This window comes from Galendromus occidentalis, unplaced genomic scaffold, assembly GCF_000255335.2.
Source record: "Galendromus occidentalis unplaced genomic scaffold, Mocc_1.1 scf7180000077083, whole genome shotgun sequence".
NCBI classification, from domain to species: Eukaryota; Metazoa; Arthropoda; class Arachnida; order Mesostigmata; family Phytoseiidae; genus Galendromus; species Galendromus occidentalis.
In genome coordinates this window covers 131467-150491 of record NW_003805071.1, presented here as the reverse complement: position 1 = coordinate 150491, position 19025 = coordinate 131467, and the positions used below count along the sequence as shown (strand labels likewise).

The 19025-nt window shown below is 50.9% G+C and overlaps 4 protein-coding genes across 5 annotated transcripts; 3 read left to right on the top strand and 1 right to left on the bottom strand.

The window, feature by feature from the left end:
* Window positions 1-3928: 3928 nt before the first annotated feature.
* Window positions 3929-6877, top strand: Atg3 (Autophagy-related protein 3). Its single transcript, XM_029110705.1, has 7 exons — window positions 3929-4118; window positions 4920-5002; window positions 5171-5305; window positions 5400-5480; window positions 5608-6024; window positions 6127-6234; window positions 6388-6877. Exons 2-7 carry the CDS (start codon window positions 4931-4933, stop codon window positions 6559-6561), a joined length of 987 nt encoding a protein of 328 aa, XP_028966538.1. The 5' UTR covers window positions 3929-4118; window positions 4920-4930; the 3' UTR covers window positions 6562-6877.
* Window positions 6878-6966: 89 nt separating this feature from the next.
* LOC100897437 (TATA element modulatory factor) lies at window positions 6967-11034 on the bottom strand. The gene is made up of 12 exons (XM_003740684.2): window positions 10908-11034; window positions 10525-10706; window positions 10360-10434; window positions 10051-10222; window positions 9687-9949; window positions 8823-9568; window positions 8634-8740; window positions 8274-8478; window positions 8049-8165; window positions 7793-7913; window positions 7605-7713; window positions 6967-7497 (listed from the first exon to the last, which is right to left on the bottom strand). Exons 1-12 carry the CDS (start codon window positions 11032-11034, stop codon window positions 7334-7336), a joined length of 2388 nt encoding a protein of 795 aa, XP_003740732.1. The 3' UTR covers window positions 6967-7333.
* Window positions 11035-14391: 3357 nt separating this feature from the next.
* Window positions 14392-17320, top strand: LOC100907163 (UTP--glucose-1-phosphate uridylyltransferase). Of its 2 annotated transcripts, none has more exons than XM_003740667.2 (2): window positions 14392-14433; window positions 15387-17320. In XM_003740667.2, the coding sequence occupies exon 2, from the start codon at window positions 15387-15389 to the stop codon at window positions 16929-16931; it is 1545 nt and encodes a 514-aa protein (XP_003740715.1). In that variant the 5' UTR covers window positions 14392-14433; the 3' UTR covers window positions 16932-17320. The 2 variants fall into 2 exon arrangements, with proteins under 2 accessions (XP_003740715.1, XP_003740716.1); XM_003740668.2 differs by having other exon boundaries at window positions 14392-14628.
* Window positions 17125-18588, top strand: Vti1b (Vesicle transport through interaction with t-SNAREs 1b). Its single transcript, XM_029110702.1, has 3 exons — window positions 17125-17218; window positions 18103-18143; window positions 18382-18588. The coding sequence occupies exons 1-3, from the start codon at window positions 17158-17160 to the stop codon at window positions 18586-18588; spliced, it is 309 nt and encodes a 102-aa protein (XP_028966535.1). The 5' UTR covers window positions 17125-17157.
* The last annotated feature ends 437 nt before the right edge of the window (window positions 18589-19025 follow it).

Genomic DNA, 19025 nt, shown 5'->3' with positions numbered 1-19025 from the left:
TTACCACACATCTCATTACAATCATCATCACGATTACGGACATTATGGAGGATATCATTGACATGTGACCGTAATCACAAAGCAAGTTCCGAGCTCATAGGAATAGGCTGTGAAGTCAATCCAGAACTGTAAATAAAACCCTCACTGGACAGGCCACCATAATCGAGAGCTCGTCACAGTCTGTGCTTGACAGTCTTTTGCTGTGCGAAGTAGCTTACGGCCTCATTGAATCGGACTCATTGTTGTATGGATACGATCTCTGGAGGACGCCCATCAGCTGCTCGGAAATTCTCTGGCATCATCTCGAAAGCAAGCCGGTTCCTCGCATGGGCTTCCAGAGTACGGAGGCGGAGCTCTTGCACGATTCAACCCAAGACTGCTCGTTTCTTCAAATATTCTTGTCCATCCAGGATCTAGGGCGCCTTGTCTCTCCCGCCAGGGAAACCCATGGTCGTAATCCGTCGCGGTCTTGTTCTAGATAGACACACGCCTCTGCGACAGACCTCCTGCCAGTCTATTCGAAGGAGAGCTGCGACAGGAATGTAACCCAGGGATTTTCCTCCACACTCGAATGCCGGTACGGTCCCACTCGAGCTTGTGAAACCCGGCTTCAGCCTGACGGTCTTGCATTCCGACGTCTGTGAGATGTTTTCAGCGAAATCCTTCATCTGCGCCTGCGGTCACGACTTCTGCTCGAGTTGCGCTATCCTGATCGACTCCAATGGGCCCTGGATCCGCTGTGGCTTATATAAGGAGAATACTCCCACGACTTCGATGGAACTCCAGGAGGACTTCATGAGGGCTCTCATCTTCGCTTGGGGCTGTGGCCTCCGAGGATCACTTGAAGAAATCCGGCATCATGAGATTGAAGACGAAGACCACGGAGACCCATCTCAAGACGGAAGTCTCTCGGCTCCGACCACGATGTTTTCCAACGACACTGATCGTGCCGATTGATTGCATTGTGGCGTGAGTAGCGGGAACTATAGATTGCGGGATTGTAGGGTCCGATGGGAGGCTAAGCGGAGTGAGTAATTCGGGTTTCTAACTCTCAATCGTCCGCGTCACGTCCGCTCTTGCTCCGGGAATCGGAAACTCGCTCTCGGAAATCTGGTCTCCGAATGTCTCGAGAAGAGTCAGCGATACGACGGAATCTCTGAGAGGCGAAAGACTCATTCCGGGGAAGCCTATTTCCGTCCTTGGAATATCCGAGATCCGGAATCTGAAGGATTCCGAGACTATCGGAGCATTCGGTAGAAGTGGAAGTCGACGGTTCTTGAGAGAAATCGAATTGGCAGATATTTCTGTCGATTGGCCGGAAAACTCTCCAGGAGATACGAGAAAAATGTTCCAGGCGTATGATGTTCATCTTGTTGACCAGCATATTTCATCTGATCACATCCCAGATCTACTACATATACCCCCAAGGAGCTTCGGAGACATTCGGGAGCTCGAAGTTTGGGCAAACGGCCACCGCCGCCGAAGCCATCATCCGTGGAATATTGGACTTGAAACAGATCAAGACTTGAAAGTAGATTCCGATGAGCTCGACACTGAAGCTCGTTGATCGACATGATTTCTTCAGATCTCCGACAGTTCAGGTAAAATGCAGCCCGGGTAGTACTATCACTGGAGGCTCCCCGTTGGATACCGAGGAACTCCGAGGTTGGAAGTGGGCGCGAGAGAAGCGTGAACCTCAAGCGGACGAGCCTTTTCTACGCCGTGGCCGTATCTGAGCGAGGAATCCCCGTTCGCCATTGAAGATGAGGAGGAAAATGTGATCTCAAAGATATACAGAGCAGTCGAGTACGATCGTGATGGTACTCCGTGATCGAGTCAAAGGACAGAAGATCGGAGACACCGGAAATTTGGCGAATGCGGAGGGACCTCTCCAGGCACACGATTAACGGCTTATACATCAGAATCTACATCACATCCGGAAAGCCTTGAGAGGTCGCGGTTCTCCGTGAACGAGGCGGTCTTCGTAGAGGAGGCTGCTCGCCTATTCTCCACCCAGGCAGTCATGAATGAGGACCGCAACATATTCGGGCTTAACCACAGGAAATGGATAAGTAAAGTGCTTCAAATACCCAATAGTGGTGAATGGAAGAAAAACGTTTCAGTTGAATGAAATTCGAAGGAATTGATTGTAATAGCGATTGAACGAATTGGCCAGTGTCCCCGCTTTGGAATCTGCGCTAGACTTAGAGCTTTTTGGATCCCCCGATGGCCTTCGCAGGGGGTGGGGAACTCAAAACCTGAACCCAGGTAGCGATTCGAGCACGCTTATCGGAGCTCTCATTCCTCTCAGGGAGGTGTGCCTTGCATGTCCTCGAATCTGAATCGGGCTCCGGTGAACCCCTTCTGTGCGCGGCCGTTCAGGCGACGGTCTATCGGGGCCCCAGCTTTTCTCGGTGCGAGCCGATTGGGCACCGCGCTCCGACATTCCGGCGCGAGCCTAGGAATTACTTGCTATCTCCATAAAACTCGCTAAAGCTCTTCTCCTCTGGAAGCAACTTTCGCAGATCTGCGCACTAGTCGGTCTTGGAAAAATCTACGTGAAACGTTCGTTTTCCCTCAAGCAAATACGGAGGAACGGTGTTCGATTCGGAGCTGAAGGAAGGACACTCCAGACATGGCGTCGGTTTCAACTTTCGTCGAACCAAGCCGTGGTAGGAACAGCGCTTGATAGCCACGTGTGTGTCTTCGCCAAAGTCAGCTCGGATCGTATGGAGGATTTTCAGCGCTGCATTTTCAAGGGAACATGCAGGATCCGTTCGCACCGAATCATCGCCACCGATGGGGTCAATTCTGTCGCCTACGATTGGTCCCCGGCGGGGCAATCCCTCGCAGGCCTCCTCAACTTCCGATCGCTGTGTGGTCACTGTATCAACGTATTCTGGACGTTGAAGCTCACACGACTTATTCGGGGGGAGCTGCTCATCGTCGCAACAAGACATGCGCTCGATGCGTCGCGGGGAACGAGCCTGGACCGAGACGCAGGAAATTCGTGGCTGCCGATAATCGTATTCTCAGAAATTAAGGGAACTCGGTGAGAGGGGACGAACAGGGAACGCTTGAATGGCGATGCTTGAGGAACTTCTCGGGGTCCTGTTTCCCGCGCGTCTCGCTGATTCACTCTGATCATCTGAGATCCTTCGACGCTCTCCGTGATCATCGGAAACCGGAAGGTTCTCGAATAGCTGAACATTCTGCTGGGAAACGGTGCGAGACTGCCATGGTTCCGCGCTGCAATTGCTCGTTCTGAATCGGACTGGGGCGGTATCCTGGAATACAGATGAATGACTGTGATAAAAGAGTCAGGGCTCTCTCCAATATTGTCTCGATTTCCGCCATGGATTTACTCCATTTCTGCTCATTTTCTGCGATATGAGAGAGCGAAAAGAGCGTCTCGAAGAAACATTCCGGAGCGAAGTCCCGGCCGAGTCGCTTGAACAATCTCCCTCGGGAGAATCCTGTATTGATCGACCAATGTGTCGCGATGGAGATAATCATTATTGTATCTTTAGCCTACTAAGGAAGGAGCTCTCTGTGCCATCTCTGATCTGCTCGAGATTGGAGGTTCCACCTTAGTCTCGGCGATCCACGATGCCTCTCGGACGTCAGAGATCTCGATCGAGTCTTCGATTGAATACTATCCATACGCTTTGATTGATAAGGAACTATCGTCGCCACCAGGAGCTCTCTCTACCCCCCGATTCCGTCCTTCTGATCATGGGTGATCTGGTAGGTTTTACCTCGACTCGCACCGCACCATCCTTATGCCATCGATTCAGGTGAGGTCCAGGATAAAACTTGAGGATCCACGAAATCTCTCGGCAGCACTCCGACGCACCCAATCTGGATGAAGCGCTTTCAAATCCCGCCTCGATAAATCCCACACAGCGACGCATCCCGGTCCGTGTCTGTTTTCGTAGAGTCACAGGTCCGACTTCCCTATTCCTTCCCGTCTCTTCCTCATGATAGCCAACAGCGGTAAAAGAACGGTGCGGTGAGAAACCTTTCACGAAGTGGGCAGGCGGACGAGTGTTTGGAAAAGCGACCAGCTGACTGGTTTAGTGCTTTAGAATTTAGATTTTCCGGATTTACCTCAGCAAGTAAGTTTTCCCGAAACGCTCGAAAACACGTTTCGAACACCATGTCGCCTGTGAACTCCATACTCTATAGATTACTATTGTGAATTTTCGTTGGACCGCGGCACACGTGCAGGGGTCCCAAGGGGATGATTCTCTGTCACGTCATTTCTTTTCTTCGATCATGGTAGAACCTCCGCGAGGTTTTCTCGAAGATATTGCGAAATCGCGGCAAGTGATTCACTGTGACGCTCTGAGGCTTTGCTCGCGAGCCAGACTCTTAATCGACTTCAGGAGCTCTCACTCATTTTTTTGGAATAAGTCTCGGAGGAGTTTTCGGCACCGGTCTCGCTCGAACTACCAGCTATATGCAAGTTCTGAGAGAAAGAAATACTCCTTGGATGTGTGGCAAGCCAGCTCCCTTGTCGAAGAGCCACCTGATACCGGATTAATTAAAACTCGAAACGCCCCGTTGCAGCACGAGAAGGGAGCAAGTCTAGTCGACTGAATGTCGTTTCAAAGTTTTGTCATATAATCGATGATTGGAGGGTAAGGGACCTCTGGAATTACCGTAGACAACCATTCACCGAGTGTCCCGAACGGGATCCGTCCGGGAGTCTTCCCTCTCCTAGGAATGAATTTTTCTTCCTTTCCATCGGATACTCCGTCTACATCGGATATATCCACGAGCGCGTCTGGAGAGACGTTCGAGGATGGGCTGTTCCGAGGGATTATCCTGCGTTCGGAGATGACGCCCTAGACGAGACATTCTATTGGTTATCCTTTCATTATTCGTTCTAATTTCCGACCGCGCCAACGTTTCAGGAACAAACATCATGCAGAGCATAGTCAACACGATTAAAGGGAGAGCCATTGACTTGGCGGCTCAAATGACTCCAGTGTTGAAGGTGAGCGAAGCTCGCATCGAGCTGAGACTATTTGTACTTGGTTAAGACTACCTTCTCCCTTTATCAACGTTACGGGGATACAGCACAGTCTTGAGACAGAGGATGAGGACTCTTGTCTTCCGTGGGACAACCGTACAGGGAATAACAATGCTAGAATTTCTCCTGAAGGAATCAAGGTTCCGGGAGAGCGGAATGCTGACGCCTGAGGAATTCGTCGCTGCCGGGGATCATCTCGTAGCAACCTGCCCCACGTGGAACTGGGCGAAGGGAGACGCAAGCTATGTCAAGACCTACTTACCTGAAGTACTGAGCCTCTCTGAATCCCTGACGCTTGCGTTTGGAGAGATATCCCGTGAGAGGTCGGCGGTTTTCTATTAATAGAGCCCCGTGATTACAGGACAAACAATTCTTGGTGACGAGGAATGTACCGTGCTCTAAGCGATGTCGAGATATGGAATATAACAGCGAGAGTGAGAAGGTACTCGGAGAAATCATACTGGCTCCCGGTCCAGAGTCGAGACTCAAACTCGGCAGTTACATCCGTCTCTCTTCATCAATTCATGTAATGCCACTAGACGTATCCACTGAGTGTCCTCTCTTTCAAGGTCATCGAAGACGAAGGAGCCGGTGAGGGCTGGGTCGACCCGTACTTCTACGCCCCGCCTACCACCTTCAAGGATATTAATAAAGTAAGACCTTTGACGGGCTCGGCTTTGATTGGGAATTCACCGCACAAGACAACAAATACTGATTTCTGTATCGTCCATAAGACAGGAACGAGTCAGAGTCAAGCCGGCGGAGAGAAGGACGATGAAGATAACGAAGACGACGACGATGGCGAAGCTGTAGATATGGACGCGTTCCTAGAGAATTTGGACGAGGATCCGGGGGCGGCTTCTGAAACGGTCGTTAAACAGCCCGAAGAGGAATGCGGCGTTCTATCGACGCGAACCTACGATCTGAACATCACCTACGATAACTACTACAGGACTCCCCGCCTATGGCTCACCGGATACGACGAGGTGAGTTGCTGAGATCAGAAGGATAGGAACGTGTGTGGATGATATTACCTTGCAACATCAGGGTCTATGTGTGTCAATTATGTCATGGTTTTCCATCCACAGTATCACCAGCCTTTGAGAACCAAGGAGCTCTACGAGGACATCAGCCAAGACTTCGCCAAGAAAACCGTCACAGTCGAGCCGCACCCTCATCTCGATGGCCCTCCCCAGGTTAGCGTCAATGCAACGTTGTTGATGAGTAGGAACTTCCTTCGGTTGAGTTCACGAGCTCGAAGGAGTGTCTCCGTACTTCGCCGTGAACTCGGATATCGATGACAGTGTCGACCCGGAGCGAGGAGCTCATATCAGCAATTAATTTCACAGGCGTCTGTTCATCCCTGCAAGCACGCGCAGGCAATGAAGAATCTCATACAAACCGTTGAAGACGGCGGAGGCTGCCTCGAGGTTCACATGTACTTGATTGTATTCTTGAAATTCGTACAAGCTGTAATTCCTACAATCGACTACGATTACACGACTAATTTCAATATGAGCTGATTCTAATGAGATGTTAGAGGACTTGTCGACACTCATCGCAAACCTGTACAGAACAATGCAGCTCGCTAGGGAATTATGAAGGAAGTTTCGACGCATCGATGGCCGGAGAAATGTGATCGAATCTGCGGAGCCGACCTGGGTGTTCGCTCGCAGCATTCGAGCTCCCCTTAAAGACGCTCTTCACGAGAGCATCGACATTATTGGCGCGGCGGCGATACTTATCTCTCCGAGTCAGCGAACACCAGAGTATCGATACTCCCGGCTCCCGGTGGTTGGAGGATGTCAATTGAATAAAAGAATATTTACCCGAGTTGAACAATTATATGGATGGCCTCATTCGTGATATACGCCCAGTTTGATTGTTCTGATCAGAGGAACTAGAGGATTTACACCGAATTGTCGTCGATAATTAGCAAATAGTTTATTCACATAAGACAGAGGGAAACATCTCCCTTTCCCTGGTTTCATGCTTCCCGTTGGATATATGTACATCCTATATAAAACACTGGCGCAGGTCTCGTTACTGACTAGTGCGGCTCAAGCGTGGAAAAATAACGATAGCTCATAAAATCTACCACATGCGTAAATTCGGCAACTTAACAAACCGTCGATGCTATGCGGCCCCCAGAACTTAAAACTCGACGATCCTTCACGGCTGAGGGAATCCTCGCAGCTAGAGAGTACCCGCCCTCCCGACGTACGGAACCTCACGGGGTTCTGGGTACCGCGAAAATATTTAACAAGAACATGTTCCTTCGCGGGAGCTCCTAAATCAAGCATTGGCTTTGCGAAGCCGTGTGGTGAGGTCTTGAATCTGCACACGATAAGCGTTTCGAGCCTCTTCTAGATCAAGTTTCAATTCATCGGATTTTTCTACCAGCTCTCCATACATCTGCAGCAGGGCTTCGTATTTCTCTGTGACATCTGCTAGTTCGTCTGTGGGGAAAAGACCCTTTCAATCCTGAGTTCTGAGGTGGACAAAAGCGGAAAAATATAGAATATCTCGGCAGATATGCTCCCGGAGATCATCGAAATGAACGCACCTTCTTGCTCTTTGTAGCGCTCCAGCTCCAACGACATTTCCGCCATTTGATCGGACAGCGTGTCTCGCGACTTTTTCAGTTGGGAGAGTTCGACCCGAAGTTGCAGCATCTGCGGGGTCGAGAATGCGATTGAGGACGAGGAAACTAGAAGAAGGGGAGCAAATCTCGAAGGAGAACGCACGTCCTACCTGGCCATCTTTCAACTTCAATTGAGACGACATATTGTCCAGGACGCTCGGCGAATTGACGTTCCCGGCAAACGCAGAATAATTCTCATTCTTCTCGAAGTCCGACGAACCCAGCGAGGACCTTCAGATGGATAGAGGAGAAACCGCTATACATTAGCTCACTTGAGGGGATGCCGCAGGTCCCTCACTCAAACTCCCCGCGCCCTCTTGGAAAATCGTTCATCGAATTTTGTAACAGCCTGTCGCGACAGCTCACCTCGTCGAGATTGTCGGCGATGCTGGCCGTGGCTCAAGAGCCTCCAAACGACTCTTCTGTTTTTCAAATTCAACACTCCTTTCGAGAGTCAGAACTTTCTGTTGTAGCGAAGTTTCTCTGTAAGAGGGCATTGCCTTATTCCCTCTTCGGAATACTCACTGTCAAGGCGCGCTCTGTGTTGGCATAATCGCTTCATCCCTATTCATCGGGTCATGATGGACTCACTTGGATTTTAAGAGCTCTATTGCCTGGTTCATTTTCGTGATGGCGTCTTCTCTCTCTACGAGTTGGCTCTTCAGAACTTCGATGTATTCTAAAGTAGCCGGGTCGATGATCTTGACCGGAGCCTGACTTCGCTTGGCTTCTTGGACTAGATTTTCCAAGGATGAGACTTCCTCCGTCAATTTTCTACATTTCGCCTCGATTTCATCTGCGCGGAGAATGTGCTCATGAATCATGAATCTCTCCGATTATATTCAAGGGAGCCGTCTACCGAAAAATTCTCTGGATGACGATGGATGTCCAGGCTCATTCAAAGTATGGATCGACCAGATTCTAGGGAATACGATATCATTCCAACTGTACCTTTCGCCGATACCGCTGCGTTCCTCTTCTCCTCTAGGTCCGATAGCTTCTGCCTGAGGGTCTCTACGACCCGCTGAAGATTGACGATCTCGTTCTCGAAAGATTTCCTGCGGGAATATTTCGCATTAGAAATCCAAGCAGGAGTTGACGACTTCCTCGGAAATTCCAGGAGAATAGAGCCACACGCACCTCTCACTATCACACAAAGCTTTCATTTTATCCAGTTCCCGGACGTATGGGGCGGTAGCCAACGAGAGACTCTCTGTCAATTCCTGATTTCTCTCTTGGAGTGACAGCACCTCCTGCCGGAGTCCATTGCCATGTTGTTCATTCTGGGATATTATGAGCTCGGCTTTCTTCAAGGAAGACTCCAACTGAAGAACCTTTTGTTTCAAGTGGTCGACTTCTTCAGCATGCTGGGCTTTTAGTTCCGCTATACCGGAGCGGAATTGATCTTGGGCGCTCAGTTCCACTGAAGCGGTCATCACTTTCGACTCCATCAGAATCTTCGCATTACGGCTCTCGAGCTCGGAACATCTGCTCTTCGCCTGGTCGAGTTGACATTTGAGATCTGCTGCGGTGATTTTAGCGGCTTTGAGCTCGCGTATCTGACCGATATGCAGCTTCTCTTGCGCATCTTTCTGGGTCATCGATTTCCTCAGGCGATCGAGCTGAATATTGAGCTCGTCGATTGTTTTCGTGTGTTTCTTCAGCAACTCGTTTTGCTCTTTTTCTTTGGCGCGTAGCTTCTTAAGCATGTTCGACTTCTCCAGTACCTCCTTCGCCAGCTTATCTCCTTCAGTCAACAATTGCTGCACCTGTTCCGATGAGTTCCGACATGATTCGAGATTACGAGCTTCGAGCTGAGCCACCCTCTGGCGCAGTTTCTCGTTTTCTTCCACCAGACGAGCATTGTCCGAGGAGAGGGTCATGATCTGAAATCCATTTTTCAGTACGTGGAACGTTTAGCGGAACCTCGTGAGGTGAAGTTCGAATGCGTCTCTTGCACTGACACCGATCTCGCGTATCAATAATTCAGGCATTGAGTCTCACCTTTTGCTCCCTGGCGTGCAGGAGAGTTTCCATTGCCGTGGGTCCAGGCATTTCCCCCGATAGTTCACGCAGCGCGTTCGAGAGAACATCTGATTCCCAGAGATTACTCTGATCTTGGTTCAATGCTTCACTGGGCGTCGAGTTGATCGCTGAGATGATCTCAATGTCAGACGATGCCGCCGTCTCGATATCCATACACGGAGCTCCTCCCGAGGAATCGGATCGACACACAGGAGACGACGACTTCGAGCTCGGGTTCCGGACTGGGATCGCGGACACGTTTCGGTTATTGCGAATATGACCTGTTCATCTCGTCCCAATGCAAGGAAACTTTTGTCATATTCGTCACAAGCGAGGGACTCACAAAAATCATCCTTGGTCTCTTCCAGCATGCTGAAATCTAGATCGGACTGAACCGTCGTCTCTACCGAATCGCTACTGATTTTCATCAACGGCGTGGCTTCAGTGGGAGGGATTCCATTCTCCTCCATAGGTCCTTCATCTTTTTCATCTCCTTCCGTTTTTTGGGACCGGATCTGAGTTGCGAGAGGACGGAAGAATAAATGAGCCGTTCAAATCTATGTATTTCCCCCTGTCGTATCATCGCGATGGAGCAACGCATTGACACCAGCTCTAGGACTTAAGTCAACCCAGAAAATGAGCGGAGCATCACCTGCACAGTAATAGGTCCCACAATTGCGTCTGGCGATGCCTTGACTTGGGAAGTGACTGCCGCAGCTGGAGACGCCTGGAAATCAGTTCGAATTGAGGGGCTCCGATGATTGAATTCGATGAGGGACGCATGCTCGAGACCGGGAGATGCTCGTTCGGGACTCACGTCGATGGTTGTGGCCTTCGATTCTCCAGCCGGTGGCGGATCCACTTTTTTCGCTTCAGGGAGAGTCTCTCCATACTTTTCATCGACAGCTTTCAGCTCTTCTTTCGACGTTCGACTTTGCTTATTTTTTTTCAGTTTCGGTTTCCTCGTCGCCCAACCCGACGAGTCAAACGGATCGATATCTGTGGAGATCGTTGTCTTATGTTCCGCCAGAATGAGACTTGCCAGGAAAGAATGATCCACACAAGGCGTCCAATCCATCGACATATTCCGGAAACTCAACCTGCTCCAATGAGCAAGATTGTCTCTCCGGAATGGGTAATTTAATTTAATAATCCCCAGGGAGCATCTGCTCCTGAGGAGAATATCGAACAAATCCTTACCAGAGCTATCTGATGCACTCTCTTCATCATTGACGGCTTCTAGTGCCTTATCCAATTGCTTCTGGGCTTGAGAGAGAGCGGATTTAGCGAGAGACGTGAACGACTTCGTGTCGAACCAACCTGACATAGTCGGTCGTTACTTCCTGACTGTAAGATTTGATTTATCATTAGAGTGGTCTCTCAGAGCGGGTAACCCGACCGCAATTTCCTATCTGAATCGCTCCTTTTCCCGAGCGAAAACCGCGGACTAAGGGATACAGATCAAGGAGCCGGGGAAGTTGACCGCTGAACATCGGCTAGGGATGGGAAGCCAAGTCTTCGCTGGACACAAATGTGAAGTAGAATTTAGCTCCGAAGCGTCATCTGTTTTTTCCATCGCTCTCTGCGAGCTCAGCTGTACGGCCCAGGCCGATCATCCAGATCTGGGAAAAATTGCTTGAACACGCGAATACGTATGGTACGAATGAGCAGCAGCTCATGCGTCACGTTATCGGAGAAGCTTGGCTTCAGGCAGAGAAGGAGCCTCGATAGAGAATGGGGAGACCCGTGAATCACGCGGTTCCCTCCAAACGATAATCGTAGCCTCATGCGAAAATTAGATCCTCGGAAAGCCTCGGTCAATAAAACCGATTCCCCTCTTACGGGCGGACATAAGAAAATTTGATGAACCTCCTGATAAACGCGGCACATCTCAAGAATTCATGGCTCCACCAGCCATCGAGAGCTCGGAAGGATTGACACGGAGCAACCTGATTGTCCAAGTCAACTCCAAAGGAATGAGATAGGAGGGGAAGCCGCATCCGATATTCAGCAATGACATACGGAATATCCCGGAGCCTCGATTCGACGAGCTCCGAAAGTTTTCCTAGCTCTCCACTGCGGTCAAGGAGAGAAAATAATCTAAACCAGAATCCCGACGGGCCCGTCGTAGGTCTAGAAATGATTTTCAGATCCAGGGCCGTCCCAGCAGAGGCAGTCAGGGATGAAGTCAAGGCCGATCCCTCCTCAAGTATCTCCAGGATTCGACACGATGATGTCGACATGGAGGGACATCACAGGCTCGCGCGAGACATCGGGGCTACCAATACGCTACGGGAAAACGAGCGAAAACTCCAAGAACTCGGGAGGGAAGGATTGCATTCCCCAGGAACGGGAGAATTCCAGAATACGTGTCTCCCAGAAAACGCGTCAAGCGACTTTGCACTCACCGAAAAGACGTTTCCCCGTATGCTCTAGGAACTGTGTCAAGGTTGACATGCACAAGTGAGGGCCAGGATGTCGATTTCCTTATTGATATGATTCGTCGACAGAATAATCACTGAGCTGTCCAGTCAGTCAAAAATTTCCGTCGCAACTCTCTCTTATCACGGAGCGCAGTAGACTAGACATTGATTTCTCCGGAGACTGACGCACGCTACTATTCGAGCTCGCCGCCTTCGGCAGCGACAGAAGACGCACGGAACTTCAAGCTGAAGTTGTGTCCCGAGCCCGAGCTTAACTTCAGTCACCAGCGGTCGCAGACGAATATTTACTAATCGATGATGATGTTGATCTCTGCTCCCGGTCAAAGTACTTGCCTCAGAAGTCTCACACGGCTCTCACTCGGTCGGAGCGAAGAATACGCATGAGATGGCATGATGTCCACACCGATTTTGATTGACCGAGGAGTATGACTCCAGCTCCCCTCAACGTATCTCCTGCCATGGTGATGAGGCTTCCCCGGGACGCCACCAAGCTCTTCACCGTGTCTCGGCAACCTGGCATCCCTCAATCCTGGCAAGCGGGCGATAAACTCTTACCATAGCCTCGTGAGGCCACGATGCGGCGGCATTCCCCCGTCGGGCTCCGTATCAGTCGTGCGAAAAGATTTCGTGCATCTGAGGCGCGGGATTCCACGGTGCACCGCTATCCTCTTTTCCTCGGATCCCGTCGGTGAAGCTCCTCAGAATTCGCTTTGCCTTCACATTCAACATCTCTAGAGTGCAATCTGATCATCCTTACCCCGCTTCGGAGCCGTCTCGGAGATCGGTCGGCTCTCACTCATCCCTTCGGAGAACTACCCTACAATTTTGGACCAAAGAATTCTCGAAATTCGCCCTACGTCACCAGCATCCTCTGACTCTGCAGGGAGACCTTGATATCATATGAGGAGCCGGGATTCCGTGATCTTTCGGAGTTCTCCGAGTGACTGAGTGGCTCACAGAAACGGCTCGGCTACAGGTCGATATCATACGTCTTGCATTTACGCTTCCAGAGGCTCCTAACATGAGTTCCGTTAGAACTTTCGGTCAAGAGAATCCCGGACATGCTGACCGGTACTGACTGAGAGGATGCGAGAACGCAGTAGGTCGTACTCGAAGGCGGTCGGCGTCGGATGGGAAAAGACCCTTGCGGAGAGTCGAAAATCCGAACGGCGGAGCGTGAGAAGGGCGAATCAATCAATCTCCCTTATGAGACAGAACGCCGCTGATAATGAGCCCAATCAGATTATTTATTATGTCTTCATCGTGCCTCGGCTCGCAAGAACCCTCCTTACTACGGCCGTGAGTGGATAGGGGTCCCAGAACCCGGAACCCTGCGGAACTTGCCGCGGAAATACCGGGGATTGCCTGGGCCTTCGATTTCTTGGGAGATCGTCGAAACATCGAAGCGTTTCTGGAAGAAGAATCCTCCAGCTTCTCGTCCGCATGCCGACATGACTCGGACTGAGTTCTCCAGTACCTGGGTGAGACTGACGGAAACATTCCGTTGGAGAACCCTTCCGAGCTCCTTCTCGACCATCGCTCCCATCGATATTGGTCCACTTGACCCCCGAAGCCCCACGCCCTCGGCAGCACTTTCCAATCGAGCCACCTATATATCGCCCATCCCCGTTGATGATTGTAATATTCTCGCTTCATTATGAGGGGTAATGGGATGCCGCGGAAACGGTGGGTTCAATGGCACCGGATCGCGGTCTCATGAAGCTGGAGCTGATCGAGGGAGGGCGCGTGTACCCACTGTTCAGGGACACCGCTCAAGATATCCGTTTTCTAGTCCCCCAATGGAGGGAAGGATAAATATTGAGTGCCTGGGGGTAGAATCATCCTGAGAATCTGACCTTCGACCCATAAGTTTTCCGCTGGCCCGACTCGAATGCCGGGCTCAGCAGTAGCAGACCACCCTCGACCAGTCTGGATATACCGGCGAGGACCGGGAAGAACTCCGAAAACCAGCTGATTCTCTCCTCGCTATCCCGGACAGACTGGATTCCAACGCCGAATATCTGAGCATGGAAATCTGAGCGCCCCGGAGTGACTGGTTCCTCTGAGAAGCCTCCTCCATACGAGCGTACCTGAGTGTGACAGAGAAGCGCTTTTGGCTCTCCCCAGTGCCCCGAGTCGATACGCGCAGCAGGCGATATTCGAAAGAGTTCGCTTACTTTCTCCTTGAGGGTATCCGACGGAAGAAGATTCTGCAGCGGTGGAAGTCGCCCCCGCAGATCGTTGATTCGTACCGACGTTCGAGGGAAGGCGCCACTCCGGGAGTAAGTTGTAGATCCGGCTAACCTGCCCTGCCTGCACCGATTGCGCCAAAGAATCTGTCGATTTCCAGAGCTGACATCCGGCTCTTGACGATATAGCGCCTTTTTTTCTTTAGCGAAAGCTAGGCAATCATCAATGCAGTGAGTGCTTGCTGTGCAGTCTTTCCTTAGAGGACATCGCCCTCCGAAACTTGCAAGGTCAGCCTTTGACCCGACTAGCTTTTTTGGTGTAAGTTCGTGACTCAAAGTCGCGCTTCTTTTGATGAGGAACTCTTAAGCGCTTCTCATCGATATGCTCCGAGCTGACGAGAATCGTCTTTCCATAGCTCTTGACTCTTGACATATTGTTCGCATGCGGAATCCATGATTAGTCACAGGCACTTCCGTGCGGAGCAGGTCTGTCCCGATGGGGACGACGCACGAGGCGCAGTCCCGACCTGCCCTGAACCTCTCTTCGAGGTTGTACCCTAGTCGCGATCTTCCTCCTGGCTGTGCGAGTTCCTCCCTCGATCTATGGAACACAGGCCCGATCGGGAGTCGCGTATAGCGCGCGCAAACTACCGCGAGTTCCTTTGTCGACGAGAGTATCGTCCATGAGGCATTGGTCGATGCCATCTTGATTTTGCACATGGGTTCGTTGAAGATGATTTCATAGGCGCGCGGGTCCTTCTGAGGATTCCTTAGCTATTCCCTCGACGACCTGACCGTTCTCGTAAAGCCACAACGTCAAGGGAATAGATGATCCCCTTCGATGCTCAGGCAAAATACTGAGAACAATCGGGTCGAGTTTTCGATGATCTCCTATGTTTCGTGTTTGTCTTGGTGTGTAGACTGGTTTGGCGAGTTCCCGGTCAGCTTGGAAGTCCGGTGGTGCACGTCTCCGAAATGTCAAATCAGAGCGTCAGCCTCCTCGTAATGTGTTGATGCTAATGGCGCCTCTCTCCATCCGATTCCAGATGGCAGCATCTGGCGATATGAGTCACTTGGAGCTAAAAGTTGCGTTCGGGCATCATCGCAAAATTTCGGACAGTGCGGAATTCAAGGCCATGACGAAGATGGACGCGTGCTCAGCCATGTCAACCGAATTGGACAAGCTCTTGAGAACGGCACCCGAAGCTCAGCTTGTAACTACAAAAGCCGAATTTGCTGGCTTCGAACGACTTTACGGGCGTTTCATGTCCGATTCGACGTCAACCATCGCCTGGGACCGTATAGAGCCGCTGCCAGCGACAGCGATCAAGGAGTACAAGACATTACCCGAACCAGCTGACGCTAAGCTCAAAGAAATGCTCTCAAAATTAGTCGTCGTGAAACTCAATGGCGGTCTCGGAACGTCGATGGGATGCCAGGGACCGAAAAGTGCGATCCCTGTGCGCAACGACCTCACGTTCCTTGATCTCACCGTGCAGCAGATCGAGTATCTCAACAAAACCTACGATTGCGAAGTTCCGCTGGTGCTGATGAATTCGTTCAACACCGACGAGGACACGAACAAGATCCTCCGCAAATACAAAGGCTTCAAAGTGCAAATTTTCACCTTCCTTCAGTCGAGGTACCCGCGCATCAACAAAGAAACTTTGATGCCCATCACGACCTCGCTTATGAATCCGGGCGTGGAAGACTTCTACCCTCCAGGTCACGGTGACTTCTACGAGTCGTTCGTGAACTCTGGTCTGGCCGAGCATTTTCTCAAAGAGAAGCGGGAGTATGTGTTCATCTCTAATATTGACAATCTCGGCGCCACCGTGGATCTTAACATTCTCAATTGTCTCCTGCACCCAACGGAGGGAGAGAAGCCCGAATTCGTCATGGAAGTGACAGAGAAAACTCGTGCTGACGTCAAGGGAGGAACTCTGATAGGCTACGAGAAGCGGCTACGACTACTCGAGATCGCTCAGGTGCCTCTGGACCACGTCGATGAGTTCAAATCGGTGAAGAAATTCAAAATTTTCAACACGAACAACTTGTGGATCCGCCTGGATCGCATCAAGCAAGCCGTGGAAACACACGCGCTTTCCATGGAAATTATCATCAACCATAAGCATCTGGATGATGGTACAAATATAGTCCAGCTCGAGACCGCCGCGGGTTCTGCCATAAAAGACTTCTCAAACTCTTTCGGCATTAATGTACCAAGGTCGCGTTTCCTCCCCGTGAAGAAAACCTCCGACTTGATGTTGGCCATGAGTAATCTGTATGCGATGAGGAACGGCTCTTTGCAGATGAGCCCCTTGCGTGCATTCCCGACGGTACCTCTGATCAAACTCGGCGATGGACATTTCGCCAAAGTCAGGGAGTTCCTTAAGAGGTTTGCGTCGATCCCCGATATCCTAGAACTCGATCACTTGACGGTTTCCGGCGACGTGACGTTCGGGAAGGGCGTCGTTCTTCGCGGCACGGTGATTGTCATCGCGAATCACGGCGACCGCATCGATATACCACCAGGCGCCATCCTCGAGAATAAGATCATGTCCGGCAACCTGCGGATTCTCGATCATTAGAACTAGAAAGTTATCGAACTGCGGGAGAGGAGTATCCCCAGCTTCATACTCGAGAAATCACTGAGCGGTTGGACGAACACATCGGTATAGGAAGAAACCAAATGTTCCATGAGAATCGAATCTCCCATGAGACCCCACCCGCGACGGTGGTCAACTCTCGAAAGCTGGACTTTCGATTGTCCTAGTCATATATGGATTTTTATTCATTCGGTTGGAAGAGAGTTCTATGACCTGCGAAATCTTCCGCGTCAAAGTGAAGGATCAGCGTTCTTCGACGAGGCTCACTGGTCGCGGCGGCAGTCATCTGAGAAAAACAGTGATGTTTGCCTATCTTACACGAATTGACTTGTTGGATTTTAAAATAAATGTTATCTCCATGTTCGAAGAGGACTTTGCCTTTCTATTCTCATTCGTCAGCAATCGCATCCCTCAGATCAGTTCCTGTCTCGTGTCAGTCCATAGCTTAACATCATCGTCAATTGAAGTTGCAGTGAGGGAATGTGAGAATCTGCGCCGGAGCGTTTCTGGAACAGCATGACCACCGCCGTCTTCAATCAATTGGAGGATGAGCTGGACGGACTCTTATCGCAGCTCCAGCGGGCTCCGATCTACCTGGTCTCTTCCATCACACAGAAGTAGGTATCAGTCCGGGCCCAGGATCCGCTTGATACCTGGAAGTAATCGTCAAATGACTTCGTTCAGAGCAATCGAACTCCGAGCCGTTTCTTTGTAACCTCCCTGAAATGATCCCTTCAGGGCGAAAACGGCTCTGCGAGCGATGGAAGCGGAACTCGAAGACGCCCCGCCAGAAAGCAAAGGTGAACATGCTCGGGAGACAATATTTCCAGATCGCAAGAGAGATCTCTCTCTATCTTGATCTCGCTTGATTTTCGGAGTACGCCTCACGTCATCGAAGCGAATTCAGACCTCATTCATCGGCTCGCACGCAAGTCCCCTTCCGTCCACAGGTGTCGGAAGGGATTCGGAATCCGTAAAGGGGTGTCTCGCGGATCAGGGGAATGTTGATCGAATCTAGTCGACTTCTGAGCAATTGTGACGCTTATATTGGCGCATCGTTCGATTTCAGCCGTGATGCAGGGGAAAATACGTCAGTACCGTCATGAGATCGAGTTTGCCCGACCAGCTCCAGAGGCAGGCGGCCTCGGTAGAGCTATTCGGGTCGCAACGGACACTGAGCAAATCGGCGAAGAGGTCAGTCTCATAGCTCCACTTCCGGAAACATTTCTGTATCCGGTGAAATGATTTCTCGCGAGCTCCCAAATAACTCGTGATGCTTACCGTTGTATCACCGCGCCATGCACCGTCGAGCGAAGTGCATAGAGTGCAGGAGATGGTCCCTCGGAGATCATCGCGCGCACTGATCGTCAGAGCCGCTAAGGAGCTACGACGGGAGCTCAGGGAGCTCGACATGACAGTGCCCTCATTCCAGGTTGGGACGAGTCTCCGCGGCCAACGGGATCAGCTCATCAGAACGAGAGATCGACTACAAGACGCTGACGTCGAGCTAACGAGAGCCGGTCGTTTGATAAGCGCCATACGCTACAATGTGATCTCAAATAAGATGTTTCTCATCTTCATCATTATCATTGAATGCGCAATTCTGATAGCGCTGTGCTATTTAAAATTCATCAGATGAGGCTGAGGTCGACGAAGGTGGGCTATCCTCGAGAAAACTCGATCGTCCCCGACGCATGAAATGAGTTTCCCCGGAGTGAAAGATATAAGTACGGACGAAACGACGAGCAGGACCGGTGTTGTCGCGCGACTTTTCAAACGGGAGAATCGTTACGGACGGGGAGGTCGAGGTCCTTACTTTCTCGAGCTCCTCTATTTTTATACCACGAATACGAGTCCCAACGAGCGGATGGTCAGAAAAACCTGCCAGTCGTTCTTGAATCACAGGCCGAATTCTCGCTGTTCATGGAGGGAAGGATGTGTATTATAATAAAAAATGTCTCGCGGATGTACCAAGGATACTTCTGTAGTTTCTCCACCTCTCAGCTTCTCAGGCATCGCGTGTTCAATCTTCGACGGCCACCTCCGACTCGAGGAGCAACAAACCCTCAGATTCCT

Bases quoted from the DNA above. Each gene is read 5' to 3' on its own strand.
- LOC100907163 (XM_003740667.2), top strand. From the start codon at position 15,387: ATGGCAGCATCTGGCGATATGAGTCACTTGGAGCTAAAAGTTGCGTTC.
- Atg3 (XM_029110705.1), top strand. From the start codon at position 4,931: ATGCAGAGCATAGTCAACACGATTAAAGGGAGAGCCATTGACTTGGCG. The intron at 5,003-5,170 runs GTGAGCGAAGCT...TTTCTCCTGAAG, and splicing joins AAATGACTCCAGTGTTGAAG to GAATCAAGGTTCCGGGAGAG. The intron at 6,025-6,126 runs GTGAGTTGCTGA...TTCCATCCACAG, and splicing joins GGCTCACCGGATACGACGAG to TATCACCAGCCTTTGAGAAC.
- LOC100897437 (XM_003740684.2), bottom strand. From the start codon at position 11,034: ATGTCAGGTTGGTTCGACACGAAGTCGTTCACGTCTCTCGCTAAATCC. The intron at 9,569-9,686 runs GTGAGACTCAAT...AATGGATTTCAG, and splicing joins TGCACGCCAGGGAGCAAAAG to ATCATGACCCTCTCCTCGGA. The intron at 8,741-8,822 runs GTGCGTGTGGCT...ATATTCCCGCAG, and splicing joins GCTTTGTGTGATAGTGAGAG to GAAATCTTTCGAGAACGAGA.
- Vti1b (XM_029110702.1), top strand. From the start codon at position 17,158: ATGACCTGCGAAATCTTCCGCGTCAAAGTGAAGGATCAGCGTTCTTCG. The intron at 17,219-18,102 runs GTCGCGGCGGCA...GCCTCGGTAGAG, and splicing joins TTCTTCGACGAGGCTCACTG to CTATTCGGGTCGCAACGGAC. The intron at 18,144-18,381 runs GTCAGTCTCATA...CCCTCATTCCAG, and splicing joins CTGAGCAAATCGGCGAAGAG to GTTGGGACGAGTCTCCGCGG.